Source organism: Lissotriton helveticus, chromosome 5_1 (assembly GCF_964261635.1).
Source record: "Lissotriton helveticus chromosome 5_1, aLisHel1.1, whole genome shotgun sequence".
NCBI lineage: Eukaryota > Metazoa > Chordata > Amphibia > Caudata > Salamandridae > Lissotriton > Lissotriton helveticus.
Genome location: NC_136065.1, coordinates 2087879047 through 2087893222, shown reverse-complemented (window position 1 = coordinate 2087893222; position 14176 = coordinate 2087879047). Strand labels below are relative to the sequence as shown.

At 50.2% G+C, this 14176-nt stretch overlaps 1 protein-coding gene across 2 annotated transcripts in view; it reads left to right on the top strand.

Moving 5' to 3' along the window:
• Window positions 1–14176, top strand: part of MAPKAP1 (MAPK associated protein 1) — a 733860-nt gene that overhangs the window by 654072 nt on the left and 65612 nt on the right. For both annotated transcript variants that reach the window (XM_078646092.1, XM_078646093.1), the window contains exon 10: window positions 638–775. In XM_078646092.1, the coding sequence (XP_078502218.1) occupies window positions 638–775 (138 nt within the window). The remainder of the gene's footprint in view (window positions 1–637; window positions 776–14176) is intronic.

The following is a 14176-nucleotide window of genomic DNA, read 5'->3' as shown; positions in this document are numbered from 1 at the left end:
CCCCCTTTGACCGGCCCTACTACAAGTTAAAAAAAACTTTTATTAATGATTTGTTTTTGCCTGCAGTATTATCGGCATGCTTCCATCTTAAAATGGAGTTGTTCCCATTTTAAAATGGCTGTCCATAAGTGTGCGTACTCATGCATGTGCAATGAGCACAAGAATTCTATAATTATATTATTTGAAGAAGTCCATTCAAAGATGGCAGCCACAGATGCCCACATAACCACTGCAGCCTTACTCGAATATTACCAAACTATTCAAAGATGGCCACTTGGGATACATGCCTATCCGAGACGGATATTTAATTATTAAAAATAATTGCATTGACAAAGCCCTTAGGTTTCAGTGCTAAACCTATTGGCTTGGCATTGCTTGATTTGTATACATGTGTCCTTTATACTTCTGTGACGTAGCTGAACCAAGAGGTGTTGGTGTTCTGTAAATAAAATACATTAATAAATCCGACCGCCCATAAATAAATACTAAGAATAAGATGATGCCTATTCTAAAGAACTTGTTAATTACCAAGTTTTACACAATCTTTCGATGCATCAAAAAGTGACAACAATTATGAATTTTGATCCAGAAGGACTCTGTCATTGACCAAAGACCCTTTCTTGCTCCCGTCTTGTAGGTATCTCTGGTGATAAGGTGGAGATCGACCCGGTGACCAATCAGAAGACCAGCACCAAGTTCTGGATCAAGCAGAAACCCATCTCCATCGATTCAGATCTCCTGTGCGCCTGCGACCTGGCGGAGGAGAAAAGCCCAAGTGAGACTGCGCTACATTTATCTTTCCAAGCCTAAGAAGTTTTCTGTGATGGTGTTCTTGCTAAAAAAAAGTTTTAGTTGGGTCGTTAATTTGGATGTTTGGTATGGTGCAATCTTAGCTGCAATGGGCAGTGCATTAATCAGATGAGAACGGATTACACCTGCCAGTGAGGGTGTGGGCACTACCAGAAAGCTCACCGTATTCTTATTTTAACTTTTCACAAAATAAATCTTTACATCACCCATAATTAACCATTTCTGGCTCAGAGAGATGGCATGATGTGCCCCAATCACGCTATTTTTTGACAAATGCAGCATCTTGGATTAAAATATCGCTGCCTGTGCTCCAGTGCCAATCATGTAAGCACTGGACTCTCTCTAGTGTGTTTAAATGATTCCTTTGATGCATCCTGGACCTTGGTCTGTGCTCCTCCTGCACTATGGGTTGTTACCTTGACCTTGGTCTGTGCTCTTCCTGCACTATGGGTTGTTACCTTGACCTTGGGCTGTGCTCTTCCTGCACTATGGGTTGTTACCTTGACCTTGGTCTGTGCCCTTCCTGCACTATGGGTTGTTACCTTGACCTTGGTCTGTGCTCTTCCTGCACTATGGGTTGTTACCTTGACCTTGGTCTGTGCCCTTCCTGCACTATGGGTTGTTACCTTGACCTTGGTCTGTGCTCTTCCTGCACTATGGGTTGTTACCTTGACCTTGGGCTGTGCTCTTCCTGCACTATGGGTTGTTACCTTGACCTTGGTCTGTGCCCTTCCTGCACTATGGGTTGTTACCTTGACCTCGGTCTGTGCTCTTCCTGCACTATGGGTTGTTACCTTGACCTTGGTCTGTGCTCTTCCTGCACTGTGGGTTGTTACCTTGACCTTGGTCTGTGCCCTTCCTGCACTATGGGTTGTTACCTTGACCTTGGTCTGTGCCCTTCCTGCACTATGGGTTGTTACCTTGACCTTGGTCTGTGCTCTTCCTGCACTATGGGTTGTTATCTTGACCTTGGTCTGTGCCCTTCCTGCACTATGGGTTGTTACCTTGACCTTGGTCTGTGCCCTTCCTGCACTATGGGTTGTTACCTTGACCTTGGTCTGTGCTCTTCCTGCATTATGGGTTGTTACCTTGACCTTGGTCTGTGCTCTTCCTGCACTATGGGTTGTTACCTTGACCTTGGTCTGTGCTCTTCCTGCACTATGGGTTGTTACCTTGACCTTGGTCTGTGCCCTTCCTGCACTATGGGTTGTTACCTTGACCTTGGTCTGTGCTCTTCCTGCACTATGGGTTGTTACCTTGACCTTGGTCTGTGCTCTTCCTGCACTATGGGTTGTTACCTTGACCTTGGGCTGTGCTCTTCCTGCACTATGGGTTGTTACCTTGACCTTGGTCTGTGCCCTTCCTGCACTATGGGTTGTTACCTTGACCTCGGTCTGTGCTCTTCCTGCACTATGGGTTGTTACCTTGACCTTGGTCTGTGCTCTACCTGCACTGTGGGTTGTTACCTTGACCTTGGTCTGTGCTCTTCCTGCACTATGGGTTGTTACCTTGACCTTGGTCTGTGCCCTTCCTGCACTATGGGTTGTTACCTTGACCTGTGCTCTTCCTGCACTATGGGTTGTTATCTTGACCTTGGTCTGTGCTCTTCCTGCACTATGGGTTGTTACCTTGACCTTGGGCTGTGCTCTTCCTGCACTATGGGTTGTTACCTTGACCTTGGTCTGTGCTCTTCCTGCACTATGGGTTGTTATCTTGACCTTGGGCTGTGCTCTTCCTGCACTATGGGTTGTTACCTTGACCTTGGTCTGTGCTCTTCCTGCACTATGGGTTGTTACCTTGACCTTGGTCTGTGCCCTTCCTGCACTATGGGTTGTTACCTTGACCTCGGTCTGTGCTCTTCCTGCACTATGGGTTGTTACCTTGACCTTGGTCTGTGCTCTTCCTGCACTGTGGGTTGTTACCTTGACCTGTGCTCTTCCTGCACTATGGGTTGTTACCTTGACCTTGGTCTGTGCCCTTCCTGCACTATGGGTTGTTACCTTGACCTTGGTCTGTGCTCTTCCTGCACTATGGGTTGTTACCTTGACCTTGGTCTGTGCTCTTCCTGCACTGTGGGTTGTTACCTTGACCTTGGTCTGTGCTCTTCCTGCACTATGGGTTGTTACCTTGACCTTGGTCTGTGCTCTTCCTGCACTGTGGGTTGTTACCTTGACCTTGGTCTGTGCTCTTCCTGCACTATGGGTTGTTACCTTGACCTTGGCCTGTGCCCTTCCTGCACTATGAGTTGTTAACTTGACCTTGGTCTGTGCCCTTCCTGCACTATGAGTTGTTAACTTGACCTTGGTCTGTGCCCTTCCTGCACTATGGGTTGTTACCTTGACCTTGGTCTGTGCTCTTCCTGCACTTTGGGTTGTTACCTTGACCTTGGGCTGTGCTCTTCCTGCACTATGGGTTGTTACCTTGACCTTGGTCTGTGCTCTTCCTGCACTATGGGTTGTTACCTTGACCTTGGTCTGTGCCCTTCCTGCACTATGGGTTGTTACCTTGACCTCGGTCTGTGCTCTTCCTGCACTATGGGTTGTTATCTTGACCTTGGGCTGTGCTCTTCCTGCACTATGGGTTGTTACCTTGACCTTGGTCTGTGCTCTTCCTGCACTGTGGGTTGTTACCTTGACCTTGGTCTGTGCCCTTCCTGCACTATGGGTTGTTACCTTGACCTTGGTCTGTGCTCTTCCTGCACTATGGGTTGTTATCTTGACCTTGGGCTGTGCTCTTCCTGCACTATGGGTTGTTACCTTGACCTTGGTCTGTGCTCTTCCTGCACTATGGGTTGTTACCTTGACCTTGGTCTGTGCCCTTCCTGCACTATGGGTTGTTACCTTGACCTCGGTCTGTGCTCTTCCTGCACTATGGGTTGTTACCTTGACCTCGGGCTGTGCTCTTCCTGCACTATGGGTTGTTACCTTGACCTTGGTCTGTGCCCTTCCTGCACTATGGGTTGTTACCTTGACCTCGGTCTGTGCTCTTCCTGCACTATGGGTTGTTACCTTGACCTTGGTCTGTGCCCTTCCTGCACTATGGGTTGTTACCTTGACCTTGGTCTGTGCTCTTCCTGCACTGTGGGTTGTTACCTTGACCTTGGTCTGTGCCCTTCTTGCACTATGGGTTGTTACCTTGACCTTGGTCTGTGCTCTTCCTGCACTATGGGTTGTTACCTTGACCTTGGTCTGTGCCCTTCCTGCACTATGGGTTGTTACCTTGACCTTGGTCTGTGCTCTTCCTGCACTATGGGTTGTTACCTTGGTCTGTGCTCTTCCTGCACTATGTGTTGTTACCTCCACCTCTTTTCCAGTAGCTCCAGGCAGACTCAGCTTGTTTTTCTCTGGTGTTAACGTGGCAGTTTTCCAAGAGGATCCTTCAAATTAATGTTTTAGCGCCCTCCGCCCCCACCCCATGCCCACCCCCGGCTACCCATATTTTTCCTCCTACCCCTGTCCCACTCATGACGTCGGGCCTTCACTGCAGCAGCGCTGGCATTAAACAGTGGGAGTAAAACTAATCCTTAACAAAAAGATTGCATTTAATTAGTCCTGTATGGGAGTCATAATTAAGGTTTTAATTGACAATCTGTAACAGTGGCATGCATTATGTGCGGGATACCCCGTTTAAGCCTCATTGCCTTAATTACAAATATCCATCTTTACGCTTTGTAACCTGAAAAAATGTGTGCTTAGCACGTGTTTAGGAGAGATGCTACCGATCTGCAGCTCTTCATACCCACTTCCACACACACCCGTGACGTCCGCGCGCTGCCAGACCAGAGAGTCAGACGCGCACAGGGCAGGAGGTGGTCGTGCTGTCTTCTATGGTTCTTCCTGTCCTGGAATGCTCAGGACACCACACCTCCCATGTGATTTAAGAGCCTCCCGACCACTTCCAGTCTATGCACCTCAAACCACTTCCTGAAGTCTCATCTGCAGAACACCCAAGAGCAACAAGCACTTCACAGAAGAAATACCTGGCATCGTGACCTCTGCCGCCAGTCAACACGTCCAGTCACAACGTGCTTGGAAACTTCAACCACCCAGAGGACTCCAGCACACACATAATAAAATAATGCATTTAAATACTCCCTAATACACTGGATAGCAGCAAATCCCCAAAGCCACTCAATCCCTTACTTTATCCTGGCCACTCTACCCACTGCAAATCCAAAATAGCCCTGGGCATGATGGACCACTTTGCCGCCTCCTCCCCATTCTTCACACCACATTGATGCACCTAGTGCATCCTTCAAAGTGCTCGCCATAGACACTTCAAGAATCATTGATCAACCTCTCACACTCCCGTCGGGCCATATCCGGCGCCAGCACTCCGATGGAGTCAACACAACCGTGAGGATCCATGTGGAATTCAAAGCAGCACAACATAACAGGGATGTGTTTGAAATTTCCGATGTGTTACGTACCAGGTAGTGGCAGAATGTAAGTGCTTTCCGCCAGTGACGTAACAGACTTGAGCCCCCCGGCCAGGGCCGGACTGGCTGTCGGCATTGGGCAGTACAGTACTTAGTAAGTGCAGGGGATTTATAGCGCCTAGGAACGTCCACGGGTTTATAGTGCTGGGATTGATCTGACAATTTATAGTGGTTAAAGGGTCGAGGGCTTTACTTTGCCTTAAAAGGTCTGAAGCTGGCCATTGCCTAGGAAAGTATGAAGCTGTCAATTACCTAGAAAGATCTGAGACTGTCCAGTGCCTAGAAGAGTCCGAGGTTTTACAGGGCCTAAAGGGGCCGAAAATGTACAGCGCCTAGACATGCCCGCACTTAACAGGGCCTTCTAAGATCTGGAGCTTCGAGTGGGTGAGTCTGAAGTTATACAGTGCTTAGAAGTGCTTGGCGCGTTACAGTGAGAAATGGACCGAGTGGCTCAGATCTGCTGCATGTCTGTGCTAGTTTGGGCTACAGTATGGATGACCGATGCATGCATCTTCAAAGCAAGTGCCATAAAATGTGTAAGATGTGCGCATTTAAATTAACGCGGTGCCCAGGTAGTGCATGTACCACCCCATGGTGGCAGGGACTCGGTAACATGTAGGTGAATATTGCTGCAGATAAAACCTGGCATTAACCGTTCATAATCCGCCTTTCTTTGGGACCCCTGGGTGATGGGTAGAAATGTGAGAGAAGTCTGCCTGGCTGCAGCTGGTCTCGGAAATAGCAGCGCTGTTCGAATATTGCCTTTTTTATTGTGTGCTGAAAGTTCGTGTTTGCACAAATGGCGAGTGGAGAGATGGCACGGCTGGCATCGGAGGCCTGGCGCTGAGCCAAGCGCAAGCAGAACTGCCAGCCGTCCCTGGCAGCTCCGCCTGACCTTTGAAGGAAAGTGTTTCAGGAGACAGGTGTCGGTTTATTGGGGGCGGCCCCTGAATTCTGCCGGATAAACACTGGATCTGTGGGCAGGCCCGGGTCAGGCTGCAGTTTGTGTGAAACGCAAATAAACGAGAAGGCTTCGTTTCTGCTTTACCCAGGGGCACCGCCAGCCCTGCTGATGCCAAGGCTTCGGGACCAGCTTTAGCTATATAAATACAAACTTTTGACCTCTAAACCTCTGCTGTCATTCCAAATCCAAATAACTGACTAACCCATCCACCACTTAAAATGTACCTGCATGTTTCACTTTACTAACTGAACACTAATCGTCTATGGGTCCCGGAGTAGCGTGCTACTCGCCGAAAAAGCGCTTCGACGCCTCGTCAGGGGTAGTAAGCGCTATATAAATGCAATTACAATACAATACAATAGTTAATCCCGGCTCCTGTGGAGGTGTTTCTCCCCCGTAGGACCTGCGGGCTTGTGTTTAAGCCCTTCCATGCTGATGACGGCCAGGAGCCGCCATGGCACACAGTGCTCGTGTGCTGATGACGGCTCCCGGCCGTCATGACCGCACCCACGATCGGAATGTGCCGCGCAGAATCGCCGCCGCGCCCAAGGGGTTAAATCTGCCGGGTACCTGTGATGAGGAGAGACCCATGTCTCCTCCCTCTTCAAGGGCCTCTCGCTCCCTTATCTACATATACCTGTGTCTCGAGGACGTTAGATCTATTTACATTGTTGTGGTGTGTCTTCTTCACGCATGAGTAGCTTTGGCCACCCGGCTCTGGCTTGAACCCACACCGGTCATGTCTATACCCGGTTGCTGTAGCTGGCCCTCAAGCATCTTCGGATTTATCTGCATGGATACCGTGTTGCCAGAAAGAATGTTTCTGGGTGATATCACCACACATAAATCGGGCTGATACAAAATGATTGCTATGCAGCAGGGAATAATTGCAGACCTGGATTTTCTGGGTGAAAGCCACACAATTCCCAGTCAAATTCTCTGGGGTTCTGTTGATTAACCCTACTTGTGAGTACTTGCTTCCTGAGGAGTTGGAGCACATGACCGTCTCTTGGTAGAGAACCTCATCATTCAGACATCCCCTCAAACGCAAGTCAGTGCAAGCGCGGACAACTGAGATTATGGCACTGGTGAAGAAAACCAACCAGCTTTCCTGCTCAATGGAATCCCTTTCAGATTCCATAGCTTGAAACAGATGTTTACCTTGCCGCCTTCTTGATGTGTCGGAACAGGCCTAGGGTACCCTTCCCATAGCCACAGAGGCTGTCAAAAGCCACCTGAGAAGCTTTATGAATCTGTTCCTTCGAACGGGAACCCCATTGTCCGTTAGCACCTGATCCGGACAAGGCAAGTGCATGAAAGCCTTGAGACGTTGGTCTTTTATTTCCTCAGGCAACTTTCATGGGAAATGTCTTTCTTAGTTGCTTAAACATCATCCATGTGCATAAGCGAGATGTACACCGCTTTACTTATTCTGGTTCAATGAAGAGGTCCTTCTGAGGCTGCCCTGTTTGGGGAGACATTACCATCATGCCCGGCAGAACCATGGATCTCATCTTCTAAAGACCAACTGATGCTGGTTGAAGGACTGCCAATACCTCAATTGCCAGATGGTTTACGTTATACATCAACCATTTCAAGCATCTGCAAGGAGTCTAACCCCCCCCTCTGGGGTCCAGGCCTACCCCGCCAGGCCTGCTCCTCCACATGCGTTCCATGCTCAAGGCTGGCTCCCGGAGCAACGCTAGCGTAGACTATAAAACTGTGTGCAACCTATATGTTTGGGCCTAAGCTGCCTGATGTTGCCTTCTCCTCTTCCCTTCCTCATTCGTAGTGGAATCAACCCACTGAGATGATAGGGGTTTTGGGTTTGACCGCGAGAAAATTATGAACTGAATAATGGAATGACTCATTACCACTAGTGTTGACCTGGGTAGCTCTCAGTTCTTTCGTTTTTGATCACGGTTCAGTTACAGGAGTGACTTTCCATATGTGCCTCATTCTTAGTCCTACCCCGGAGGAGGCCGTCCAGCCTAAACCTCGAGGGTAGTGTCACCTCGGAGCGGGATCAAAGCAGCCTCAGACCGCTTTCAGACAAAATAGGCCTACTTCTGCCTTTTCCCTGGATCACCACATTGGAAGTCCTTGAAGAAATTGTGCTAGAATTGAAGTTCCATATAAATCTGAGTTGCTACTTCATTTGCAGATTTAACGAAAAATTATTTTGTTTTAGGTCAAACGTATCAAAATGTATTTAACTTGCTGCACACCGGGCGCAGCTAATTTTCAAAAGTTAACTGGCCACCTTCCCTTCTTGGGTGCTTTTATCAAGCACAAAAAGAGGATGGAATAGCTTAAAAAAACGCCCAGTTGGATGGACGAATGGGGGAAGTGAAGGGAGTGTATTCTGCAGCAGGAAACTAAAGCATTGCGTTCCTCAGTGTAACCACGGAGGGAAGGATTCTTTCTTCGTTATGAAATGTTTTCTTTTGTAATTCATGCAGTCTTGTTAGTTTCACAGACTCCGTTCTGACAGCAGCAACTATTTCAATAGGGCAAAGGAATCCTGGAGCAGTTGCATCTGTTTTAAGAGCCTGTGTCTTAAATCCTAAAGCAAACACAAGGAGATGATGGACGGAGCGCTGAAACTTTTCAAACACTCACACCCAGTCAAAAGATCTGGGTTGAATCCATCATTGTTCTGTAGCTCACTTCGCCACCCCAGTTCAGAGATGGCCATATGCAAATCAGACTTGACCCTGTGCCTCATGGGAACAGTCCAGCCCGAACTGCCAAGCCAGGTCTTCCCTGGACCAGAAACAAGCATCATGTGACCAGTTTCGGGGTAACACCCCTCATCAGGCTAGCTTGAATCCAGTGGCAAAGTGAGCAAGGGACTCGCGTCTGGGCATACCCTGCCAACTTAGGGCGAACAAACCTGGCTTGGCAGTTTGGGCTGGACTGTTCCCATGAGGCACAGGGTCAAGTCTGATTTGCATATGTCTTGGTCTGAACTGGGGTGGCGCAGTGAGCTAAAGAACGATGATGGAATCAACCCAGATCTGTGACTGGGGGTGAGTGTCTGAAAAGTTTCAGCGCTCCGTCCATCATCTCCTTGTGGTTGCTTAAATCCTAAAGTACATCCTGAGACACATGCATAATACATATGAAATGTTCGGTCTGCAGAATTGTGTTTTTATTGTGAAGAGATGCTTTCATGAGCGTCAGAATTTGCACACAATCTCTCTACTGAGCCCAGGTTTTCGAACACAACAGCGAGAATGAGGTGCCACATGCAGGCCCGCTTTTTGCCAGCTCCAAAGTTGTGTATGTTACACACAATCTTTTACTCTCAGGGGCTGCAAGGACAATAAATTGGCGCTTGTGTGCACTCCTGTGTAGACAACATTGTTAATTGCTGGTGCACAACATGTTGAAAATAATCTTCTGAATGCATTTTACTGCTATGATCTCCCAAACAACCCTTTCTAAAATCTTCCCTCATGTATCCCTCCTTGGACTCAACCCAAACCTCAGTTTACTTCTATGATCCCCAAATATCTCTTTCTAGACTCCGCCCTCTTCTATCCCTCCATTTTCCTATTCAATCCAAGTAACACTCACATGTCCACCACTCAAATACACTCATATTTTCCTGCACTGATCCACCACAAATCCTTTTGGGTTCCGGAGTACCGAACTACTTGCAGAAAGGTGCTTCAATGCCTCGTCAGAGGTAATAAGCGCTATATAAATACAATTACAATTCGTTTCCTCGCGTTATGTGGAATTTCGCAGAACTGGAGTCTCTTTTTATGTAAATGTAGTGGTACTTGTATAGCGCACGAATCACCCATGAGGCATCTCGGCGCTGGTACGAATACCGCTGAGGAACCCTTCCTGGCCTTTCCCTGTGAAGTGCCCACTCCTGGGCACCCCCAAGGTGAAGCCAGGCATCCTAGCGTTTTTGGGGCCCATTGTGGAGATTAAGCAAGCTATTGCCCAGAGTTGCAGAGTGGGACCCATGACGAGTATTATCAGGTCAGAGGAAGTTGAGCTCGAGACCCACCGAGGCGGGAACTGAACCCTGGTCCCGGGCCAGACCTCTGCATCAGGGTCTGCCGCTCTAACCATTGAGCCACACTTCTCCACTATGGTAAAATGTCCAAACAGCTAGATGACAGTGTCGCGCGTTGTGGTGCATAATATTCCATTAACCTCGCAGTGGGCCGCATAATTAGCCTCCCTGTGCTCGATGACGTAGCCAGTCCAGCTCATTATCGGGCCCACCGCTGCCGCATAATTCTACTGGGCCGGGCCGCATCACGTGCACATTTATGGAGCGGCACACGCTTCATTTCTGGAAGGACATGCTGTGCCCGTGACTCTTGTGCAGGACCTGCACGTGACTTCCAAGGGCGTGAGGAATGCACGTGGCACGGACAGATTAGAAGGGCTTCTTGGCAGGTGCAGCTGCAGTGAAGGATGTTGTTGCAAAGCTTCCCCTCACAGGATCATATCACCCGACAGCCCCGTTCGAGGAAAGGCCGAGGATTTGTGGCCCGTCCTTCCGTTATCGCGGCATCTCCGGGATTTTAGCAGAGAATAAAGTTAGCGGGGCTGAGCTGCGCGGGCTGGGGCTTGCTATGCTCCGCAAGTTGAGGCTGCGATGCTTATCGGCGCAGTGATGCATGTCTCCAGCAGCGTTTACATCAGAGAAATATTCCCGGGGCCTCCTTGAATGAATTATTACATAGAAAGGGGAGGCTGAGGCGAGATAAGGCCTTTGAGCCCTGCAATATATTTCCATTCCATGTTTTATCTCTTGTAACACAAGTGTGCTCCATCTCTTCTCTCCTGCGCCCTCAGAAAGCATATTACAGCCTGGAAATGGAGGGCAGTGGAGCCGAGGTGGAGAGAGAGCCCTGGGAGCCGGGGCTTAGTGCTGCGACGTCCCACGGGACCATAAGGCGCTTTCCCAAAGGGTGTCCTTGCCGGACCTGGGCTGGTGGCGAGGTGTCTCAGGGTAGTGTTAGCCCAGTCTGTGGCTCTCGGCAGCCAGGCGCCCAGTAGCTGTGTTTGGATGAGTTCCCCACTGTGGTGAGTGCGTGTTGGAGCTGCGCGGGGGCTGACACTTGGCCGGTCTGAGCTCCTTTCCTTGTGTTCCCCACTGTGGTGAGAGTGTGTTGGAGCTGCGCGGGGGCTGACACTTGGCCGGTCTGAGCTCCTTTCCTTGTGTTCCCCACTGTGGTGAGAGTGTGTTGGAGCTGCGCGGGGGCTGACACTTGGCCGGTCTGAGCTCCTTTCCTTGTGTTCCCCACTGTGGTGAGTGCATGTTGGAGCTGCGCGGGGGCTGACACTTGGCCGGTCTGAGCTCCTTTCCTTGTGTTCCCCACTGTGGTGAGAGTGTGTTGGAGCTGCGCGGGGGCTGACACTTGTCTGGTCTGAGCTCCTTTCCTTCTGTTCCCTACTGTGGTCAGTGTGTGTTGGTGCTCCGCGGGGGCTGACACTTGTCTGGTCTGAGCTCCTTTCCTTGTGTTCCCTACTGTGGTGAGTGCGTGTTGGAGCTGCGCGGGGGCGGACACTTGTCTGGTCTGAGCTCCTTTCCTTGTGTTCCATACTGTGGTGAGTGTGTTTTGGAGCTGCGCGGCGGCTGACACTTGGCCGGTCTGAGCTCCTTTCCTTGTGTTCCCTACTGTGGTGAGTGTGTGTTGGGGATGCGCAGGGGCTAGCACTTGCCTGCTCTGAGCTCCTTTCCTTGTGTTCCCTAATGTGGTGAGTGTGTGTGGGAGCTGCGCGGTGGCTCACACTTGGCTGGTCTGAGCTCCTTTCCTTGTGTTCCCTACTGTGGTGAGTGTGCAGTGGAGCTGTGTGGGGCCCGACACGTGGATGGTCCAAGCTCCCTTGATTGAATTCCCTACTGTGGTGAGTGTGTGTTGGAGCTGCGCGCAGGCTGACACTTGGCTGGTCTGAGCTCCTTTCCTTTGGGTTCCATACTGTGGTGAGTGTGCAGTAGAGCTGTGTGGGGCCCGACACGTGGATGGTCCAAGCTCCCTTGATTGAGTTCCCTACTGTGGTGACTGTGTGTTGGAGCTGTGCAGGGGCTGGCACTTTCCTGCTCTGAGCTCCTTTCCTTGTGTTTGCTACTGTGGTGAGTGTGTGTTGGAGCTGCACAGGGGCTGGCACTTGCCTGCTCTGAGCTCCTTTCCTTGTGTACCCTAATGTGGTGAGTGTGTGTGGAAGCTGCGCGGTGGCTGACACTTGGCTGGTCTGAGCTCCTTTCCTTGTCTTCCCTACTGTGGTGAGTGTGTGTTGGAGCTGCGCGGGGGCTGACACTTGGCCGGTCTGAGCTCCTTTCCTTGTGTTCCCTACTGTGGTGAGTGTGTGTTGGAGCTGCGCGGGAGCTGACACTTGGCCGGTCTGAGCTCCTTTCCTTGTGTTCCCTACTGTGGTGAGTGTACAGTGGAGGGAGCTGTGTGTGTGCCGACACCTGGCTGGTCCAAGCGCCCTTGCATGAGTTCCCTACTGTGGTGAGTGTACAGTGGAGCTGTGTGCCCACCGACACCTGGCTGGTCCAAGCTCCCTTGCTTGAGTTCCCTACTGTGATGAGCGTGCATTGGAGCTGTGTGTGCACCAACACCTACCTGGTTCAAGCTCCCTTGCTGTAGTGCTGTATTTTGGAGGGTGTGCAGTGGAGCTTCATGGGGGCTGACACCTGGCCAGTCAGACACAAGTTTGAATTTAGGCGGTATGGGCTTGAATTTCTTAAACGCCCCCACAAGCATTCTCCTCCCCCTGAACCACCACAAAAGCAGATGTAGCTTGCTTCTCCGAACCTACGCAGAGCATTTGGGGTTTAGGGGGGACTGGGTGTCCTCTGTTTTACCGACCTGGGGGCTATTACTTGGGAACAGTGGGTCCTTAGGATAATAGAAAGAGGTTACACCTTACCCATCCGCCAGGCTCTACAACCCCATCCGCCACTCTTCTGCCAGACCATATTTCCATCCTGCAGCAAGAGGTGGCCGTACTCCTCAAAGGAGCTGTGGAGTTGGTGTCAGAGCAGGAAATGGAAGGAGGATGTTACCCAGGATACTTCCTAGTTCCCAAGAAAGAAAAGGATCTCCAAACAATCCTGGACCCCAGTGTCCTGAATTTCTTCCTCAGAAAGTAGAAATTCAAGACGCTGACCCTAGTTCTGGTGGTGGTGGCGTTAAAAGATGGAAACTGAATTGAATTGAATTGAATTGAATTGATGATTTGTAAAGCGCGTTGGCTACCCAGGGGCGTCCCAGCGCTATAGAAAAGAGTGAGTTGGGCTGGAGAGGCTGGAGTAAGAGAAGCTGAGTGAAAAGTTAGATTGGAATTTTGCTGAAGAGCCAAGTTTTTAATAGTTTACGGAAGGTGAGAAGGTTAGGTTCTGATCTGATAGGGAGGGGAAGGGAGTTCCAGATCCTAGCCAGGTTGTAAGAAAGCGAGCGGCCTCCACATCTGGCCTTCCTAATGCGTGGTACTGAGGCGAGGTGGGAGGTTGTAGACCTGAGTGGGCGGGAGGGTAGATAGGCTTTCATCAGGGGGGAGTTAATAGAGGGGCCTGTACCCCAGTAGGATCGGTGTGCGATGCACATGCTCTTAAATTCAATTCTGGATCTCACCGGGAGCCAGTGAAGATCCTTCAGTCTGGCTCTGACTGAAGTTCGGCGGGGGATATCCAGGAGGATTCTTGCCGCACAGTTTTGAATGACCTGGAGTCTGTTAAGTGTAGATTGTGGGGCCCCCAGATATAGGGCGTTTCCACAATCGAGACGGGAGAGGATCAGGCCTTGAACCATAATCCGTCTTGAATGGAACGGAAGGAGGGGGAGGATTTTGCGGAGAAGTCTCATCAGCCCGAAGCAGGTGGCAGCAAGCTTGGTGGCTTGGTAGTTGAAGGTTAGAGTGTGGTCGAGCCAGATGCCTAAGCTCTTGATTTGCTCCTTGGGTTGCGGGGGGCTTCCTAAGCAGAG